Source organism: Episyrphus balteatus, chromosome 2 (genome assembly GCF_945859705.1).
Source record: "Episyrphus balteatus chromosome 2, idEpiBalt1.1, whole genome shotgun sequence".
NCBI lineage: Eukaryota > Metazoa > Arthropoda > Insecta > Diptera > Syrphidae > Episyrphus > Episyrphus balteatus.
In genome coordinates, this window is record NC_079135.1 from 12459071 (window position 1) to 12475545 (window position 16475).

At 28.6% G+C, this 16475-nt stretch overlaps 1 protein-coding gene across 1 annotated transcript in view; it reads right to left on the minus strand.

Moving 5' to 3' along the window:
* Positions 1-551: 551 nt before the first annotated feature.
* The window catches only part of LOC129908556 (calcium uniporter protein, mitochondrial), a 169490-nt gene continuing 153566 nt past the window's right edge, over positions 552-16475 (minus strand). Inside the window, exons 3-7 of the mRNA XM_055985148.1 lie at positions 5305-5536; positions 2765-2870; positions 2599-2700; positions 1529-1732; positions 552-1465 (exon numbers count right to left, since the gene is read on the minus strand). Coding sequence (XP_055841123.1) covers positions 1094-1465; positions 1529-1732; positions 2599-2700; positions 2765-2870; positions 5305-5536 — 1016 coding nt within the window. The 3' untranslated portion in view covers positions 552-1093. The remainder of the gene's footprint in view (positions 1466-1528; positions 1733-2598; positions 2701-2764; positions 2871-5304; positions 5537-16475) is intronic.

Below are 16475 nucleotides of genomic sequence, written 5' to 3' on the forward strand. Positions count from 1 at the left end.
TTCTTTTGCAAACTACAAAATAAAATTTGCAATACTAAAACTCTGAATTTTTAGGTATTTTCTTAACAATAAAAACATAAATCATCAACAGATGTGCGAGGGGACAAAAACTTATGAGTCAATGAAAAAATAAAAACATAAGATCAATAAAAAAAAAAGATGTAACACTCAATCTCAAATTTATTTAACTACATAAAACAACTATTAGAAACCAAAATATGTAATTAATTATGCATTAAGACATCATAAACAAAAATAATGATATATGAATTAACTATTTATAAGAATTAATTAACATATTACAAAACAAATGTAAAAATGTATGTATATAATATGAAAACAATGTTTTTTGTTTGTTTAATTATATAAATAATGTGTGCTGTGTGCGCTGACAAAAATACAAATATACAAATCATGTTTATGAATAAATAAGATTTTTTCTAATTTTGTTATGTTAAATGAACAAATATTTAAATGTTTTTTTTTTTGTGTAACACAAAATTTTTTTGTTAACAATGAAAACAAACAAACCAAAATTTTACTAAGAAAAAAAAAATTAAAACATATAAATATTCAATTTAAAAATACAAAAATGTGCGCCTAAAACGAATTTTTTCAGAGTTGGCAATAAATATAACAATTTTTCGTTAAATTTTCATTTAGTTTTAAAAAATTTAACCTATTCTTAAGCTTGAGATGTACAAATGACCTAAAATCATGCACCCAAAGGACATTTTTGAACAAAAACAATTCGCACTTTGTCAATTATAGAGGAACCATATAGGATCTCTTTCTTTTTAGCACGAAAGTTTGCAGTTTACAGTTTATATTTCAAAACAATGAGTCCAGAAATTGATTATTCTAAAAAATTACTAAAAATGTCCTTGTTTAAGTTGAGAAAAAATCATTTGAACACCTCTTATCTACTGTTACAATATTACAATTTTTTTTTCTTTGATTGTTTTTTGTCTATTTAAAATTTTGTTTTATGTTTTTTTTTGTAACAGAAAAAGGGCACTTAAAATGAATTATTTTTTTGTTATGTTTTTTTTTTTTTGTTATTTTTTTTTTAAATACAAAACTTAATATCGGTCTATTGGTCAGGATTCTTTTTTCTACTTGTGAGCGATAAAAGCTCCTTTATTGCCTCGGTTGCTGTGCGCGGCGTTTTCGCTGTAAAAATTAAATTAGTAGCCGTTGGAGGTATGCTTGAATCATCTTTACAAGAGCTATCAACACCTCTTATTGATGGCGGTGTATTAATGGGACACTTTCGATTGGTCCCTTTTTCTAATTGTCCAAGTTGTAAATTGAGCGGATCACGGAGGCGTCTCAAATCATATTCGATGTCGGCGATTTGACGCTTCAGTGAGTTGTACTCTTCGATGTCGAATCGCTTCTTTTTGGCACGTTTGTGTAGTGTAAGGAGGTATTGTCGGTCCTTAACTTCAGGATAATTATATTCCTATAAAAAATAAAATTATGAGCAAGGATATAAATAAGTTTAATATTTTATTTGATTTTGTACCTGTTTTGTTGTGCAATAATACGCATAACCAGCCATCGCTGTGCCATACGTGACAAAATAGGTTACAGGTTCCATAATATCCCAAGAGTATTCCCACCAAGTTAAGCGGGCTAGTATTCCAAATTGTACCGACATAAAACCTAGACCGGCCCATGTCATTAAATTAGCTCTACGTGATGCCTCCGCGCTCAGTTCTGTTTTTCTCTATAAAAATTATAAAAATATAAAACAATTGAATAAATTAAATAAACAAATATACAATAGAAAAGAAAAACCACACAAAAATTGAGCTATTCGGATTTAATTAAATAAAATAAAAAAATTTGTTGCGTGTACAAAGGATAATTAGATTTTGTAAAAACAAAAAAAAAAAAAAAAGAAATGCTGAATTAAACGATTTTCAATAAAATAAACCAAACATTTTTGGATTCTGGAAAAAAAGAAAATTTAATTGATAGTAATTAGTGAGATTTAAATTAGTCACCGAAACAGTGGTTAATTATAGTTTCCCATGTTTGTATTAATTTTAATTATTTACGGTTTTGGTCAGTTTTTTAATTTCTTGTATGGACTCTGTGGTTTATTATGTGCACAAATAATTATGAATATTTCATGAACCATTGGCGAAATTGGATGGAAATTGCTGACCAAATTTAAACAAGAACTATGAATAAATATTCAGGTGTTTGCAAACTATGCAATTTTGAATTATTAAATTAGGTGTAGTTTTACAGAGCAAATGCTTTTCTAATTCAATGAAAATATATTTTTTTGATTGTTAGAGACTAGGAACAAAATTTCCAAAAGATTATTTAAAATATAAATAATGAAGAAATAAGGTAAAAAAAAGAAGAAATCTAGTTTGTTGAGATAATCTCGTAAAATAGTGAAAAATTTATCATTCATGTAAACAACTCTCCTTGCCGGATGAGTTTTTTTAGCTATTTTATAAGGAAAGCTAAGTCTTTAGAAAATAATATTTTAAGCTTCAAATCCTTGAGTTTCACATAGTTTTTCTTTTATAATTTATTAGGACAGTTAAGAAAAATAATTAATAGAATTAAACTTACCTCTTCCAGAGGACTCAGCTGATATTTAAGTTGTTCTAGTTTACCTTCTAATTCTTGTTCTTTGTGCAAATGGTATTCGCCTACGTGTAATGCTTCATATAGCTAAAAAAAATAAAAGAAGATTTTTTAAATATGTGTACCAAGAAAAAATATATTAATCACTTACTTGTCCAACTAATGCTCTAACATCACCTAATTTTGTTAAATCTTGTGAAGAGATTCGTTCTCTTTCTGGAGGAACTACTTTATATTTTTTATCATTAATATATAACCTGCAAAAGATAAAACAAGTGAAGTATTAATATTCTATTTTTTTTGTATAAAAAGATCTACAAAATAACGTATGCTGGTTAGGGTGGGTTAAAAAAATAATTTTTTTTTTTGATATTATACTCCGAAAAATCGATTGCTAGACACCTCTACAATATACAAACCAAATATGAGCTCTTTATATTAATGGTAAGGTCCTCCGCTTCGCAATTTTCCATTTTTACAACAAGCTACAACTAAAAAAAATCCAAACGCATTAAAAACGCGTCCAAAACGAGTCCAAAACGCTTCCGAAACTCGTCCAAAACGCGTACAAAACGCGTCAAAAACGTTTCCAAAACGCGTCGGAAACGCGTCCAAAACGCTTCCAAAACGCGTCCGAAAAGCGTCCAAAAACGCGTCCGAAACGCGTCCAAAACGCTTCCAAAACGCTTCCAAAACGCGTCCAAAACGCGTTCAAAACGCGTCCGAAACCCGTCCAAAACGAGTCCAAAACGCGTCAAAAAAGCGTCCGAAATGCGTTCGAAACGCATTCAAAACGCGTCTTAAACGCGTCCGAAATAAAATAAATAATTTGAAATTATTAATATTTAATGCAAGAAAAATATAAAATTTGTTATTTAAAGTAACAAGAACATGTTTTTAAATGCATAAATGAGTTCCAGTTCACACATAAAAACTTTTAGGACAATTCGTGCAATCCAGTAGTGAATATTATGTTATTGATTTCTCTAAAACTTTTTTTTTCAATTTATTGAATGGATTGCTCGATTAAAATGAGAGACAAAAAAAAAAAATAACGATACTTCTCATAGATCCTTTTTATCCTCCCAGTAGAATCGAACAAAAAAATAAGAGAAAACATCTGCTAATACTTCTTGGTAATTTTAAAAACAAAACTTTATCTATCTTCTATTTATCGTATAGTTTGTGCAATCGAACATCGAAGGAGGTACTATTGTGAAGTTGATTTCAATTTTTGTCGTTTGAGAAAAACTTATCTTTTATAAAGATAAAAGGACGATTGAATTTTATTTTCTAGAAAAAAATTACAAGATAAATCAAACTTGTCATTGAGTAATTTTGAAAAATATTAAATTTCCTTATTTTTTTCAAATTGAAAATAAGAAAAACGATAAAAGAATTAAGAATTGAGAAGCAAGTTTTAGAAACACAAGAAGCTAATTATTCAAAGTGAGTGAATAGTAGGGTGGATCAAAAAAATCAAAATCTTTGTTTCTTTTTTATTTTATACCAAAAAAATTAATTCTTTTATAAATCGATTTTTTTTAGCAAATTTCTTTACATATTGGAAATTGAACGCTACATTCTCATTAATATAAAGAGCTCATATTTGGTCAGTACATTCTTGAGGTCTCTAGCAATCGATTTTTCGGAGTGTAAAATTAAAAAAAAAAAGAATTTCGATTTTTTTGACCCACCCTAGCTGAATAGGAATTAAAAAATGGGAAAGTTGATATTTCTCTACTTAATATGAAAGAAAAATATCAATTTTTCAAATCAGAATTTGCTTGGAGGAGCAAAATATTGACTAGTTTTTAAGCTTTCCTTATTATCTACAGGTACATACTTTAAGCTCCACAATCCAAATCCTAAAGATTTTAAAGTCTCCCCTTTAAATTGGGTCTCTGTGGATTTTTCAACTCAAAGAAGTTTTCAATGTTTAAATGAAGATAATTTTTGAATAAATTTTCCCTCCAGGTTCACAAATAACCATATTCACTCATTATCCTTTGTCAAATAACTTTCTTTTCTTATACAAAATAAACGTCAATGCATAAATATCAAAGAAAACATATAACTGGCCTAGCCTTAGGTATATCTCATTTATATCTCTCTTTTATATCCAAAGGGCAAAAGGAAATATGAAAAGCAGTCTTGAACATCAAGTTCTTCAAGTTGTTGTTGTCAACCTTTTACCTCCTTAGCGACATATTTGTATATTTTATCATATACACAAAATTGATTTTGATATGAAAGATAATATTCAAACCCAACCTTCCCAATTTTGTATGCCTAAGAAAAAAAACATAATACAAGACGCACACAAGGAAGGAGTCATTCTTATATAAAAGGCAAAAAGCCATGGCACATCAACACCTCGGGACAAAAATCACTTACAGTTGTTGTCGTTTTTACTAAAAAGAAAAAGGAAGAAAAAAAAATAATAAACGATATTTTCTTATATATCTATCTCAGAAATGTCATCTTTTGGCTTGTGATTGTGACACATCCTGTCACCTGAGTCAAGTCAAGGTTTTTGCTCCTCTTTTTGGGCTTATGTTTGTCATGGGACGATTATTAAATTATCTAACTTTGAATAATGAAGTATTTTTCGCAGGAGTGGATATTTAAGGTGAATAAACAAAATAAAGAAGATGGAAAATCAGGACAAAAAAGGAAAAAAAAACTTACCAAAATGGTTCATCCATAAGACTTTCTATGCTACATGTTGAGGCTATCCGTACTCCTTCGTCATTTAATATTATCGCCCTGTCAACTCCACGATCTTCTAATTTAAGCATTTCAATTAGGTTAAATACTTTATGTGACACAGGCTTGAGGGCGAAACGACATTTTTCGTTTCGACTTGGCAGCGGAACGGTTATGTGTGGCAGGCCTTGAATATATTTTACGGTCACTTCTCCTGTAAGAAAAAAATTAAAAAAAAAAAAAAATTAAAATAAACGTAAGGACATTCGTGATTTTATAAAAATATAATTTATGTCCTTAAAGTGTTAATAATGAAAAAGGTAATTTTAAAATAGAGTACAATAAAAGTTTCTAGACAAAAAAAAGTCTTTACTTTCTACCCACTTTTTCATCTAATTTCTAGAAAATTTATTTCCGCCATTAACCGCAATTTTATAAGGAAAAAACTTAAGCACCACGAAGCATCATTATATTTTTTTTTAAATATAATTCATACTTGTTATATAAAATTTTTAAACATTTAAAATGTCCTTAAAGGACAAGAAGACTATGCCTCAGGTAGGTGTTGATGCCCGCTAGAGTGAAAAACCCTTGAAAAAAAAACTATGAAACAGGCAGCTTTTACATGGCACACAGCACGTGACACACATTTTTAAGAGTTTTTTTCAACAAGCTCTTCAAACATTTTTTTTTGCCCTCTTAAGAGTTTTTGTATTTTTGTTTTTGTTTTATATAAAAAAATGAAAATCTTTAAACCTTTTCGCCTCTTAACAATCTTAGTGTGTACTTGACAAATAAATAGCACTGTTTAACAGAGCTAATACGCGTTTAAAATTTGTTTCAAGTGGAAATAATTAAAGTTTATTTTTTGCCTGCGTCGCCGTCGTCGATGGAAAACATGGTAACAGACAGCTAAGCTGTTGGTAAAAGTTTTTATCTCTGGAACTGAAAATAATAGCTTTTCAAAAGTTTTGGTTATTATAAATTTAAGGGTATGTCGATAGTTAAACTGAAAGAATAGTTGAACAGATAATCAGGAATTGAAGGGAAACTTCGTCGTGGATTTTTAATACTCATCGATGGAAAGCACATAGTTTGGCAGGAAATTATGAGTAAGTAGTTTATTCCTTTCAACAGGGACCTGATAACCGAAAGTGATATTTTTTTTCTTTTGAAAATTAGGGTTTTGCTCCGACTTGTCAGCACCGATAGACTTATTTTTAAATGACTATCTTAATCATCTTTAAGGTCTTATTGGTCAAAAAATATCAAATGCATTTGTTGTTTGGTCAGCGAAAATGAAAAAAAAAAAAAATGTTACACATACACCAGAGTGACCCTTTTTTATCCTTAGCAATCAAATCAGCAAGCAATCAAATTTGTTGACTTACAAAAATTTACTGAGATAAGTACTGACTTAAAAAAAATTATTTGAAATAATATACTTTAAAGCCTATAGATTAAAAATTGCCGGTGTTGCCGTTTTGATTTTTTTAATTTAATTGAAGATTTTTGTGAACAAAAAAATTTTTTTTCAAAAATTTTTTTTTACATTTCATAAATTAATTGATGCCAAAAGATTGTCTAGGAAATTCAAGGAAAAAAAATATATGGGAGTGAGGGACAATATTCCATCGTTCAAGCGATAGATGCAATTTTCTTATTAATTGACTTCAAACACAAAAAAAAATATTTGAACACAACGGCAACACCTACAATATTCAAATATACATTTTTAAAAAGGCTTAGTCACATTTGTAAAATAAAGATTAAGTTAATTGAATTAACGGCTTTTGAAAAAATGGTAACTGAACTCAGATTTTTGAAAAAAAAATTATTGAAAAAATTTCAACATGTCGTTTTTAAAACTTTTTCGTAATATAAAATGCATTTATTTTCAATTTTTTTTTGGCCACATTTATTATGATCTAAAATTATAAAAGGAAATGTCAATATGTATTACGGTTTATGAAAAAAATTAAAAAGTATTTCATTTTCGAAGAACTTTATTTAATAGAAGTTTTGAAAAAAAAAATTAACTTATTTTTTTTTTTTAAGTTCAACATCTAAATATAAAATTATTTTCATTCATTTAATTACTCTTACTGTTGGAAGGTAAATAGCAAAAATTTAAAGTTCTTATTTACCAAAGTCTTTGAGAAAATTAAATATTTCAATGCAAAAATTCAGTTTTTATCAAAAAACCCATTGAAATTGAAGTAATTTTTTATTATTTTTTTTTTAAGTGTGATATATATTACCTTTTCTGCTTCGGAATTCAACTGATAATACTTATGGCCAAAATTTTTTTTTAAATAAATTCATTTTTTATTAGAAAATATTTGGAAAAAAGTCATTTAAATTTTTTTTTTTAAATTCTGAGTTTGAGGACCATTTTTTAAAAAACTCTTAATTAAATTTAGTGAATTTAAATTTAAGAGATAAAGATGAGCTTCTGGCTTTTAATTTTTTTTTTTTAATATTGTATTTTTGTGTTTGAAGTCAGTTTATGAGAAAATTGCATTTATGGAAGATTGTCTACTCCCTTATATTTTTTTTCCTTAAATTACCTAAAGAATCTTTTGTTATCATTTGTTTTATGAAATTTAAGCAAAAAAATGTTTTTGTTCAAAAAAAATTTAATTTTCATTTTAAAAAACAATACGGCAACATCGGCAATTTTTAATCTATATACTTTAAAGTATTTTTAATTTTGAAAAAAAAAATCGTCAAAATCAGAGCTGTTCGGCCGGGCTCCCTAATAAGTTCTTTTTTGCGCCGATTAATGCAAAAAGGTTTCAAACTTATGAGAATTTTGTGTGGAGTTAGTATCCTGGTATTGACCCTTTTTCAATTTTTTTGTTTACTAAGGCTTTTCCTAAAAATCACGATTCTATAAATCTAAAGTGCTTCATAAATTTAATAACAATCCGCACCTGTCAGATTCTTAAATTTTTCATTTTTTTTAAGAATTCAAAATTCTAGGCTTTACAATAAGTTAAAATGACCATTGTCAGTCATTGTCGAGATATAGCTCCTCCATTATGTAAAAAAAACCTTAGAATTTTTTTTTAAACTTTTGCTTGTAACATTTTAAAGTTAGATGCAAAATCCATTAATAGGTCCACCTTTTAACAATCTAAAAAAAGAACAGCTTATTCAGTTTTGTTTTTTTTTTAACTAGTTTATGTTTCAAGGCATAATTTTTTAACAGCTGCAACGGTTAACTTTTATAATTACACCTTCTGAACTTGAACTTTAATTTTAAATTGCAAAAAGAGTTGTTCAGATAAAGTTTTACTAAATTTAACCCCACTTCATTGTCTTCATAGTTTGATGCTACACAAAAAAAAAAAATAGTTTACTGTTTTGACATTTAATCAAAGTTATAAGATAAATAAACCTTTGATCAAAAGAAGTGATAATCTTTTCAACTTCATGAATTCCATTATAAACTGGGCTCCTCAAGATCATTGTTCTCCAACACGCTTCTTAACTGAAAACAAATAACCAGACAACAGGAAATTAACTGGTTAAAAGCAACCATTTCCAGAATTGTTGCCACCCTGGTCAATAAAATCCATTTATATTTCCTCCTGTAAGACCTTTAGCTTTGTAAACAAGATAAACATTGTCTGCAAAACAAGACTTTAATCCTTTTCAATGGAGAAATAGAAATCCAACAAATTGAACATAGAACCAAGAAGAATGCACTTCAAAGCAATTGTTATTTTCATTGTACGAAATAATTGAACTTTCGCCCCATCATATCGTCCACCATCACAATAAATGAAGAAGTTTTCTATGTTTTTTCTTTGAATCCTTTCTTCCATAAAAGAATTGTCAAACTTAACTTTTTTCTTACTTAAGTCTTGACAATCTTAACACATTTCAATGTCAAAAAAAAGACATTGCAATACTACTTGACTCTCCCTCATTTTATGCGTTACACATAAACCCTTCCTTAATAGACTTGTTAAGTGTTCTTGCGTATACACAGAACCATGTAAAGTGTACGTATAAATGATAAGGAATCAAAAGATCAGGCCAACATTTTCGTTGCCAATTACTTCTGATTGTGACTTGAATAATTTTACTTAGTACAAATTAGGTGGTGAATAGTTGGAGAAATCTAATTTGTTTGGGATTTGGCCAAGTAGTTCAAGTGTTAAATGGGCGCGATTGGGTTTCACAGATAGTGTGTGTTTGTTTCTGGGTAATGAGTGTTAGATTTGCAAAATGTGTTAGTTTTGAAGAAGAAGGTTTGACTTTGTGTGTAAAGTTCAACAGGATTTATTGCAAGTTGCTTTTGTTTTGGTCAAATGAGGAAGACTTCACACAAGGTCAGATTTTTAGTTGGTGTCTTATAACTTCAATACAATACTTCAATACTCACTTGGTTAGACGCATATTCGATATTGATTTTTGTTCGTATTAAATGGTTCAATAAAAAAAAATACTCAGCGAAAAGGGGAACAAGAAAAAAACAAAAATAATTTTATAGTAAACACATAACTGCTGTTTTATTGTTTTTTTAGACAAGCAAAGAGTCATGCATTAAGAATTTTTGCTTATAAATACGAATTTTTTCACCGTTTCGGGTGTGACAGATTTACTCATAATTTTATGAATTACCTACATAGCCATTATTAATATCAATAAAATGTATTTATAAAAACATCTTTAATTAGTTTAAAATAAATTTAATTAAGTTTTAATATCTAATTTAGATGCGTAGCGTTACGGGCGTGATCTTACAAAAGAGAATATTTTCAAATAAGAATTCAAAATTCAACAGATTGCAGAATGTGGCGTAGGTTAATTCCAAATTTATAACTGAATGTAAATTTCAAGTTATCCTTCCACAATGAGAAAGAAAGTTTTAACACACTTAAGGGTGTGACATTTGTGTCATTCACTATAGTGGAAAGCTTATTAATCATATTTTGGGAGTTTTCAATGCATCTTGATAACTCTCCAGCGCAGTATTCAATTTTTAGATTTGGTTGGGAAAATATCAAATTTACATGCATTACGGGTGTGATCTTACAGAACAACATATTTTTATGTTTCAAATGTATAACTTAATATTTATCTGCAGTACCTTTTTCACAAAGGTACACAAAGCGATAATCTTTGACTTTAGATTTTGATCCTTCAATCTTAAAATTAAATTTTCTTAAATGAAAACTATAGAGAAACGTTATTTTTTTTTTCTTCTATTTTATGTGATTGTTTTTTTTTCTGCGTGGCTCAACGAAGCAAACTGAATCGATTTTTTAACGTCACACCCATTACATTTAATGTTAAACGATAATCTTTAAAAATATATTAAAAAGTATACACATTATGTAGGTGGTGTTGATTTGTTGAAGCAATTAAATACAGTTTTTAGTGAATTTTCACAAATATGAAACAAAAAATGAAATAACTTTGTCACACCCGTTACAGTGGTATTACGATTAATTGGATTTAATTATAACTTGAGACATTTTTTCAAAGACAATGCTTTTAAAAGACAAATAGAACGATATTGCAAATTCGGGTCACTGCGACGTATACGTAACATTTTTTTGTATAGAAAAACCCAAAAAAAAGTTCTTAAAGTGACTTATAAAAAAGAAAGATCCCAAAAAAAGTTTCAGAAGTCAGTTCTTGGAAATTAAATTAATCGATTTGAAAAATTGAGGGGGAAGTGGGGGAATAGGTAAATATGCCAGTTTGTATTTTAAGACCTTAGACTTCATGCAACTATAAAATGCAAATTCTTTGACTGTACAAATTAACTAATGAAAATTATTAATGAAATTTTAAAACAAATTCCCAGAGGATAACATAAAAAGTAAACTACAAGTTCACATTTTTGCAACTCAGATAAATCTGAATTTAACAAATTCCACAAAATCTACAAAATGTTTTGAATTCCAACGTTATTGTTTTCATAGATGCAGTTTTTCTTTATTCTCTTCTTTTTTTGTTTTGCTTATAATTCAAGTTCCAGAGGATTGACATTTTTTATAAAACCTTTTTCTTTCCAAGTATTTTCTTGATGTCATGGCTAATACTCAAAAGCATCAACCAAAAGGGCAAGACATCCATGAAATAAAAAAAAAAAATTAAAATTCATTGCATGCATTTGGATTACATGCTATAAGAAGAGTCAACATTTTTATAATGCAATTGATACATCCTTTAGCCAGAAAAAGATAAATGAACTGTGAAAGAATATCAATTGGCTTTAGCATTAAGTAGCTTGCAAGAATTTTTGTTAGACATTATTTATACCATATAAAAATGCCTAAGAAAGATTTATAAATTGTATAAAGAAAGATAAAAAAGACTTTTTTAAAAGGTGACTGGAGGGAATTTATTGACCAAATTCCAAAAACTTAAATTTTGTACGAAGCCAATTTCAAAATTTTGCTTTTTTCATAATTTCTCAGATACTTATGCTTTCCCGGGTACATTTATTAAAAAAAAATCACGCTCGTGTCACTTAAATAATTCACTTGGTGCATAATATTTTCCACACTCTGTGCGGTTATATATCTTTTCTATATCGGCTAACCCCATAGCTAATTAATACAGTCCAATACTATAACCCATCGCATATATTAAATGCTCATACATCACGCCAAATCAGATACAAAAATAACAAAACAAAAAAAACAATAACAACACACATCCAGACACAAAACATAATATAAACTGCATTTTCGTTTCATATCACCAAATATCTCACTGTACATTGTTCCAGAAATGCTCCAGAGCATGAAGTTGGACAGGAAAAAACTTAAATCTTTTTTTTTTTGTTTCTCGCCTCCTAATCAGACACGAGGGGGCTTATTGTATAGTGGAGGAGGGAATGTAGAGGCATGTGGCACATACTCTCTATAATCTATTCTTCAACACCAAACACCAACACTATTAATAATTTTGCAAAAAATATTTTATTAAGTGAGTACTTTATGGCACCTACAATCCTCCCATAGCTGTGGAAAACTTTTTCTAAACCCAAAAAAAGTTTTTCTGTTTATGAGGCTCATAATATTGGAGTTTCAGTGCACAGATGATTTTAATTATAATTATTATTATAACAAAACAAGACACAAGAGTGCGCTAGTGTAGTATACCAAGTCAAGTACCTATTAAAGTTGATTCAAAAATAGTTTGGTATGATTTTGCAACGCGATCTGTTTAATTTTTTGTTTTGTTTGTGATTATTTGGATCTATATGAGTATTTTTTTCAATAATATCGTGACAAGTGAGAGAACGCACAAATCGGTCATATTGCACATTAAAACTTAATATTTATACACATACGATTGGCTGCAGTTAGATTTGAGAAAGGTAGGTAATTATATTGAAGCGCGAAGTTAAAAAATAAACATAAAAAAAAAAAAAATAAATTGTTATAACTATTGATGAGGTACTAAATTGAAGTATCATTAATACAATGCTGAAGTTAAACAACAGTGAGGCAAGTGAAAGAAAAAAACGATTTAAAGTTTAAGAATTTTAAGTTTTAATTTTAAAGAAAATGCCGAAAGATTCTCAAAAAACTAATATTGTAAAATCAAATTTTGACCCAATTAATTTTTTAATCAAGCTGCGAATTCAGAACATATGAAAAAAAAAAAAAATCATGTGTGCAATTCACACGTGGTAGAAGTGAAACCTTAAAAATTATTTTTCTTGCATAAAATAAAAATCGAAAAAATTTACCTTTTTTTATTCCATCACCTTTAAATCCATATCTTTTATATGACAACCTTATAAATTAAAAAATAATAAATTTTAAATCATCTGAAAGCTTATTATTTCACCTTTTATTTGACTTTTCAATCATGTTTCTACCATGCCTCCAAAAAAGTAAGAATTTTTTAAAGTCAACCATCTCGAAATTTAAAACTGAGATTACGGTACTTCCTACACTGGTGGCTGGTCATCGGCAACAGATCTCCACAGGTGTTTTGAGGTATTTTTAAATTTTTTCAATTTAAGATTGTGTAACTTGTAAAGCACGTACCGTTATGATGTGATATATCGAATAAAAGGTTATGTTATCGGCATGCGTATTAAAGTTAAATCAAATTTGTATGTGTACTAGATCAAAAGATGTAACGTGTGTAAGAAAAGAACATCTTTTTACCGTTATCTCCGAATTTTGAATATGAAATTAATTTAAACTTTGTACAATTATAATTTATTTAATTACCTATCTACAGTACAAATTTCATTCATCTATCTATTAAAACAAAAAAGTTATAACAAGTTGAAGTCGTGTCGCGTTTTCGTTTCATCTTGTTTCAAATCACTACGATACTAAAGAAGTTTTCACTTCAAAAAGCCCAAAAAAATTAAAATTGGGATAAGAACGTGCAAAAAAATTTTTAGAATGGCAAATGTTTTGAACATTTTTAAAATGAGGAGTGAATAAACAAATAACCTTTTTTGATTAAAAAGCGGATTTCAATAAAATAAAAATTGCTAACATGAAAAGTGGTAGAACGGGTTTTTGTTTATACATACACTCCTCAAGTGTTTAAACATTTTGAGTGGGTTGTTTTCTTTTATTGACATTTTTTTTTTACCTTGAGTCAGTAAAATAAAAAGAAGTCTTTAATAAAATGAAGAAATTACGTCAAAACCATTGTAAGATCTGTTTACTTTAAATTGAAAGAAGACGCTTGGGAATATGTCGTTATATATTGACATTTTTTTTTGTATTCAAAAAAAAAACTCAACGAAATTTTCAAAAAAAAAAAAAAAAATAATTTTTGGATTTTTGAACAAAAGTTAATTTTTTCTTTTGAAAAATCAAGGGGCACGGTAGTGCCCAGCCAAGTTCTCTAGCAACTTTGGCACTACACCCTTATTTACAGGAAACAACTCAGGCCATTTTCGACCCCCCTCTAACTTCCACACCAAAGATGCTAGAAATTTCAAACTCACTACATTTGTTGAGCTCGTAAAAACCAAACTCCTCACAAAATTTCAGCCTCCTACGATGAGTAGTTTCTGAGATATAGGGCTTCAAAAATCGCACTCACTGACAGCTCATCAAAATTATGGAGAACTTCCCGATATCGTAGAAATTTTACACGGTGATAGGACTTGTGGTGTATACAAAGGAAAAAATCGAAAATTTGAGATTTTCAATTCAGGGGGCGTGGCATCCGCCCATTTCCGCTGAATTTTCATCATATATTATAGAGCACTTCTGATTATCGTAGAATCTTGAAATTTGGTAGAATAGTAGAGCTGGTAGTTAATACAAAGGAAAAAATTTAAAACTTGAGAATTTCAGCCAGGGGGCGTGGCAACCGCCCATTTCCGCTGAATTTTCATAAATTATTATAGAGCACTTCTGATTGTCGTAGAATCTTGAAATTTGGTAGAATGGTAGAGCTGGTAGTTTATACAAAGGAAAAAATTTAAAATTTGAGAATTTTAGCCAGGGGGCGTGGCAACCGCCCATTTCCGCTGAATTTTCATAAATTATTATAGAGCACTTTTGATTGTCGTAGAATCTTGAAATTTGGTAGAATAGTAGAGCTGGTAGTTCATACAAAGGAAAAAATTTAAAACTTGAGAATTTCAGCCAGGGGGCGTGGCAACCGCCCATTTCCGCTGAGTTTTCATAAATTATTATAGAGCACTTCTGATTGTCGTAGAATCTTGAAATTTGGTAGAATGGTGGAGCTGGTAGTTTACACAAAGGAAAAAATTTAAAGTTTGAGAATTTCAGGCAGGGGGCGTGGCAACCACCCATTTTCACTGAATTTTCATCAAATATAGAGATTTTATATTCTACAGCCATACCTTGCAAAAAGTAGTGAAATCACAACAAAAACATTACTGTTAAAAAAAGAGCCAAGTTCTCTTATATTGAAATTATGCTGGCACAAAAAGTACTGAGATGTAAAAGTGTACCAAGTTCTAAAGTTTGGGTTCAAATTCGTATCAATAAAATTTTGATTATTTACTTGGCAATTTTTGAAATAACTTTAAAAATCGATAATTAAGAAAAATTGTCAAGAGAACAATCAAAATTTTATTGATACGAATTTGAACCCAAACTTTAGAACTTGGTACACTTTTACATCTCAGTACTTTTTGTGCCAGCATAATTTCAATATAAGAGAACTTGGCTCTTTTTTTAACAGTAATGTTTTTGTTGTGATCAATTTTTCGGAAAGCAATGAATGATTTTTATGTAAACTTAGTTTTATACGTCGGTAAATGTTTTTTTTTTTTCTTTGTACATTAAATGGCATAAGAAAATATTTTTGCAATGTTAAATCAAACTTTATAATATTTTTTTTTTAAATTTTAGATAGGTACACGATGTCTTTAGACATCACAACACCAATTTTTATAGATTTGCTGAATAAACCACTTTTCAACAGATTGTAGCGTTTTTTTTTTTTAATTCACTATTCTTAGTGTGTTTTACAAAGAAAATAGCATTTTGAAATGATACCAAAAGTTTTTGCATGCCTTCAAATTTTTTTAATTGCATTGTTATTTTCCAAAAGAAATTGAAAAAAAAACTGTATTTATGAAAAATATAACAGAAATTTAACAAAACAGTTCAGAGAAATTAAATTTTTTTCATAGGAACGAAGAAGTCAACATTTGTATGGAGCTTCTCTATACATATTCTAGCTTTTTATCTTAACTCATTGTGATCAACTTGTGAATAATCAGATGGCAACGGATCGGAAAGAAACATTTTTTTGATGAGCACAAAATAATGATGAAAAATGCTCATAAGTTCCAATTTATTAAGTCGATGTAACAGGATATTTCCATTGGAACGGTTGATTTGTCTACTTAATAAGGCACTTCGTTACTAATATATTTTTTAAATTATAGTGTAACGGGTGTGACGTTAGAAAATCGATCTAGTTTCCTTTGGTGACTAAAGGAATACAACGTGAATTTTGTATTAAATATGAAAGAATATTTTATTTAATTTGAAGTAAGCATGAGTTTTTATAATATGTAAGTGAAAAATATAACGTGCGTGATATATTTTTGTAACGGGTGTGACATTTTTATGAACAAATGTATTTATACAATATATAAACATAAAAAGATCAATAACTTCAAATTTCAAATATTGAAATACTATACTATAACAGAT